The 6000-nt window shown below is 39.5% G+C and overlaps 1 protein-coding gene across 1 annotated transcript; it reads left to right on the top strand.

Moving 5' to 3' along the window:
- Window positions 1–2592: 2592 nt before the first annotated feature.
- LOC310997695 (mas-related G-protein coupled receptor member B4-like) lies at window positions 2593–3680 on the top strand (the record flags this gene model as incomplete). Its single annotated transcript, XM_083987487.1, has 3 exons — window positions 2593–2772; window positions 2888–3075; window positions 3170–3680. 3 exons carry the CDS (start codon window positions 2593–2595, stop codon window positions 3678–3680), a joined length of 879 nt encoding a protein of 292 aa, XP_083843613.1.
- Between the last annotated feature and the right edge of the window lie 2320 nt (window positions 3681–6000).

The following is a 6000-nucleotide window of genomic DNA, read 5'->3' as shown; positions in this document are numbered from 1 at the left end:
CTCCTTCTCTCTGTTTGCGCATGTTGAATTTAGCACGTTCGTAGATTACATTTTTCTTGACCACGAAGAAACTTTGAAATCCATCACGTACCCCCTTGTAAGTGTCTCTTTCAACAGCCGGTAGAGTAAGCCCACGTAGGATGTCATCCGCCTCGTCCCCCATGCAGTATATCAGTGTGTTGACTTGATTCTCGTCGGAGCTTACGTTCAGATTGCTTGCCAGGCGAAATCTTTCAAACCTCCGGATCCATTTGTCCCACTCTTGCGGCTTTGAAAAGTCGAAGGACTCAGGTGGCTGGATATTAAACGTAGCGCACGGCCCCCCGGCGACTCTCTGTGCTGCCGTTGAAGCTGCCGTTGCTGCTGCCGTTAGCTCCCGGCTGCTACCGTTAGCGTCTCCTCCGTGGCTCATCCTGTCCTTCACTTTCTTTCCGTTGCAGGTGTAAAACCAAACGATCCTCTTTTTTTTTTCTTTCGTCGGGCTTCTTCTCTCCACGCCAACTACAGGACTTCTGACACCATGTCGTGTTATTAAATAACTACGTGAGTCCAGCTGTAAGTATAGCGTGAATGTTTATTTACCTAACGTCTGTAACTCCCCGTACACAACTGCCCGTATCCCTGGCTACCTGTTCCCTAGGCTACGGTGCACCGGTGACGTCATCACTATGAACTGACATAGTTCTAAATGTACAGTTACACCACAGTATCCATTTGCAACCGTTATATGGACATGCACTGCTACGCCGAGACCCCCTGTAACTCAGAGAAGCCACGGAGGACTCTGAAACTTCTCCCAGCCCTTAGTCGACATGAGGGTGAGTAGATAATGAGTGCAATTTGAATTTTGGGTGAACTATCCCTTTCAGTACCTCCCTTTTATCATGCTCTCTTCCCATGGCAGTAACAGTGACAGAGATATCAGCATGAATGATGTCAACCTATAGGTCTTATAGTCTTATAACTTACTGTGTAGTCGCTCCATGTGGACAGAGAAAGAAGGAGGGAGACAAATAAAAAGACAGAGATGCAGTTGTTGTTATATATTTATTTTGACGTAGGCTACTGCTTGTTTACCTTTGTTAAATGTCACCAGTCTGCTACAACTTCTATAGCAAATGGTTTTCCTGGTCACACAGTTGTGAACCGACACAAACAAATTAATGTCAGCAGAGAAGTCATGAACCTGCAGAGTTTTCATAACTATTTGTATAGATAACTATCTGTTTTCCACAGTAGCAGAGGTCACATCATAAAGAACCTCCCTCATAACGTTTCATGCTACATTGCTGAATTACACATTAATGACTGTGAGGATTTAGAGGAGAAACAACAGACTCTGCTAAAAGGAACTTGTGATCCAGCAGCTTTCAAAGGTAAAGTTTATGTTACATTACTTCCCTCACTTTATTTATAACCTTTTAAATCAGAGCTGTGAAGTTTTTGACAGATAACAAGGGACTGGTCTGTTGCTGTATAGTCACTTACAGTGGGGAAAATACGTTTTTATGAGACAGAAAACCTATATCCTATTGTAAGTGCACGTCCATTGACCATTACTATTAAGGGGTTAAGTCCTGTGAAGAAGGTTAAAATGTTTAATTTCCATGAAAGATGTTAAAATCATTCAAATGGAGCTGAAAACATTATAAAGTTTAAAAATGACCATCCTGCCAAAAGAATTGATCTACTTGCTGAGTCTGTTCTCAGGGATGGTGCTTGTGATTGATTGATCATGTCTGCAAAGACCAGCAGGGGGAGCTCTTGCTGCAGTGCTCATAGACTGTATATTCTTAGTGAAATGAGGTATTGTGTCCAGTATATTTATTGATATCTCAACTTTTGCACGTTCTACATTTATAGTTTATAACAAGAATGTCACTCTTAGCAATTAATTCCCTAGACAACTACATCTGTCTTCTTCATTAGTGGTAAAGATTAAGTCTATTAAAAGTTAATTTATGTCATACACTATTACGCAGTTGGAAAAGCAAAGTTTATATCACTTTAATGTTCTCCAAAATGCTTGGAGTTGCTAATTTGCAGGTTGTGTTCAGGGAACCATCAAAAACATGCTGTGGTAATTCATATTTTCAATGCAATTTTTTTTACCTCAGCAATAAGGGAAAAAACATCTCAGTTTACTTCCTGTGGGGCAGAGATAAGGAGTATATCTGATGACAAATCTCCTTCATGACACAAGTTACAAATCGTTGCATTAGACAAGACCAGACTGACACAGACAAGAAAACTGTCAAGAGGAATATCCAGGTTGTTTTCCACCAGCTTTCAAAGGTAAAGTTTGTTTCACATTATTTCTCTCAATCTATTTATAACCTCATTCATCAAAACTATGAAGTTATTGATGACCACTGACTGTAGGTGGACAGTGATGCACAGTAAGTGTCTTTTTTCCTTTCTCGTGCTTTTCTTCTGAGAAGACAACGGTGATATTCAACACACCAGCACAAACTTCAAACCTCACAGTTTCACTTAACAGGACCAGATTCACCTCACAGCTTTAGTACCATCACGGAACAATGTGAAGTCTACATTAAAATACATGCTCTTCTCTCTAACAGCAGATTTTATATGGAAGATTCCTACATTACCAACTCCTCGGTGGACAAAAGCTACAATAACATCAACATTGAGTCCGACTATGAAACCGACATTACCGTGAAAGCCCTCACCTGGAAAGTGGTGACATGCATCATCATCAGTATCGGCCTGCCACTGACCCTAGTGGCCATCTATGGACTTTACTCTCTGGTGAGAACTCAGTTCATGTGTTTCATGACAAATTCATATGAGTGCAGTTTTAAGCAGAACAAGAGAAAACCATCTCATCAGCTCAGATCATACTCTTCTCAATGTTTTCCTGCAGGTCAGAAAGGATCACGTGGCTCCGATCTACATCATCAACCTCCTCATTTCTGACCTCATTCAACTCTGCTCCATGATCGTTTTTGTGGCAAAACCTGAGAATTTCATCATCAGAGAAATCCTTAGTTTTACATACATGTATGGTCTGATGGCCAGTGTTTGCTTCATGGTGTGTGTTTCCCTGGAAAGGTAGCTATGTGTGTAACTTTTCTCTGTCTGATCATTTTATTTCATCATAATTCAGATGCTCCACAAAGACGATCTGTGTGTCTGTGTATTACAGGTATTTGGTCATCGCCTGGCCGCTGTGGTACCGCTTCAGAAGAAACATCAAGACCTCTGTTGTGGTCTGTGTCGTGGTCTGGACACTTCTTTTAGTCTGTGGCCTTGTTTACTATTTTGCGACCAACTATTATATCAGGCAAATCACCTATGCACTTATTTTCCTACTCCCACTCCCTCTGTTCATCTTCTCCCTGTTTGGGACCATTAAAGCTCTGTCTGCAGCCACCAGTGTCCCTCCTGATGAAAAACGACGAATTGTGGCCATTTTGGTTTTAGTGCTACTTATTTATGCAATGTTGTTCCTGCCCAGCATCATTAGGTATCTTGCAGAAGAGATTAGTAATACCTTCTGGTTTGTCTCTGACCTTTTGCTAAAGCTCAGTCCTCTTGCAGACTTGTTTCTGTATTTTTTCAGTCGGAAAGGGGTTGTAGACAAGTTTTTGGCCTGTGTGTGTCATTGCAGGATGAATAGTAACAGTGATATCAGCATGAGTGATATTAACTTATAGGCAGAGAATGAAGGAGAAAAAGAAAAATGGAAGAAGAAAGGTATAGAGACATATCAGATACTGTTGTCCTCTGAGATGATTTACAACATCATGTCTCACAATATATTCACTGTAACACAAAGGTTTTTTCTCTCTTTTTGTCAATTAAAGGCTCGTCATTATTATATTACCATCTCTTTTATGGATGTAGAGATAATCTGCAGCACGATCACTGACTCTGCCATTATAAGCACATCTTTCATTTTTACATCTGTATTTTGTCATTTTTTTATTGTTTAACTTTTACACAGTTATGAAGAGTTTCCAGCTGTATATTTGTTGTAAGTTCTTTTAACATTGTTTTAATAAACTCAATAACATTCAGCTTGTTTACCTTTATTCATTGAAATTTTGAGCACCAAACCTCCTCACTCACAACTCCTCTCTGAAAACATTTCTCTTAGATAAATCTCATTTGTATTTTGTCATCAAGTCACCATTAAAAAGATGTTTTATTCTAACTACAATAAAATCAACAAAGGGGGACACAGACACAAAGAAGCAAAGCACCTAAAGTCCATAGGAAGTTTATTGCTTACAATACGAATGTGACTCCCAGCAATGAATTCACTAGAAATATACATCCGTCTTCCTCAGTGGTGAAGATTAGATGAGGCAGAGATAACATCATTAAGGACCTCCCTCATGACTTATCATGCAGCACTGCTCAATTTCACGTGAGAAGAGACAACACTGCTAAAATCTTCCTTTGACACTAGTTTTGAGAGTGCAGTTTTCAGCACAACAAGATAGAAACATGCAGCTCACAACATGCTTCCAACCATTGTGTTTACTCTTAATGTTTTCCTGCAGGTCAGAAATGATCACATGGCTCCGATCTACATCATCAACCCTCTCATTTCTAACCTCATTCAATAGCAATTTGATTTACACGTATGGACTGATGACCAGCTTTTTCTTTATGGTGTGTGTGTGTCACCATGGAGAAGGTTTTCATCATGCTAATGCTTTCCAAAATGTTTGGTGCTGCCTACCCGGCAGGTTGTGTTCAAGAAACCACCAAAAAAAAAAAAAAAAGTTGTGGTAATACATAAACAAAATTTTCACCGACAATGAACACAGCAATATAAAGAGAAAAACCACCTCTGTTTATTTCTTGAGAGGCAGAGAAAGAAGAAGCAGAAATTAGATGATGAAACCACCTTCATCATATATAAAGCAAATTGTTGCATTAGACAAGACCAAAGTGACACAGACGAGAAGACCGTCAAGAGAAATATGCAGGTTGTTTTCCACAAGCTTTCAAAGGTAAGGTTATTAAATATTGATGTCAATCATAGCCTATTATAAAAGGGAAACTTCATCTTCATCTGTTGATATGTTGTTACTTTCTCTCTTACATTTAATTTTGGGTTTTTATTCAGTTTTTTATATGCTTACATGCATAATTGTTATATGTAAATTCTGAAAAAAAAATCTCATTATTAAAAACAAAAAAATATGCTATTCTCCTTAACAACAGATTTTATAGGAAGATGGGAGATTTCTACATTAACAACACCTCAGTGGACAAAAGCTACAATAACAGAAACATCGAGTCCGAATGCAAAATCACTGACATCATCAGCAACATTACAGAAGATTTCTTCATCAGGGACGTGGTGTTGTACATCATCATCAGTATCGGCCTCCCACTGATACTAGTGGCCATCTATGGACTTTACTCTCAGGTGAGAACTCAGTTCATGACTGAGGAAGTGTTAATGACAAATTCATGAGTGCAGTTTTCAGCAGAACAAGATAAAAACATGTCATCAGCTCACAACATGTTTCCAACCACTGTGTTTACTCTTCTCAATGTTTTCCTGCAGGTCAGAAAGGATCACGTGGCTCCGATCTACATCATCAACCTTCTCATTTCTGACCTCATTCAACTCTGCACCATGATCGTTGATGTGGCAAAATCTGGGAATGACATCATCATGAAAACCTTAATTTACATTTACATTTATAGTCTGATGACCAGCGTTTGCTTCATGGTGTGCATCGCCTTGGAAAGGTAGCTCTCAGTCTAGTGTGTGTGTTTAACCTTTTTCTGTCAGTACATTTTATTTCATCATAATTCAGATGCTCCACAAAGACGATGTGTGTGTCTGTGTATTACAGGTATTTGGTCGTCGCCTGGCCGCTGTGGTACCGCTTCAGAAGAAACATCAAGACCTCTGTTATGATCTGTGTCGTGGCCTGGGTTCTTCCTCTTCTATTTGTTCTACCCATCAGTTTTGTAATTCATCCTGAGGCCATTGAAATCATCCTTGGT

The sequence above is a fragment of the Trachurus trachurus genome (assembly GCF_905171665.1).
Source record: "Trachurus trachurus genome assembly, chromosome: 15".
NCBI lineage: Eukaryota > Metazoa > Chordata > Actinopteri > Carangiformes > Carangidae > Trachurus > Trachurus trachurus.
Note: the sequence above shows the minus strand (reverse complement) of the source record. Positions and strands in the feature narration are given on the sequence as shown.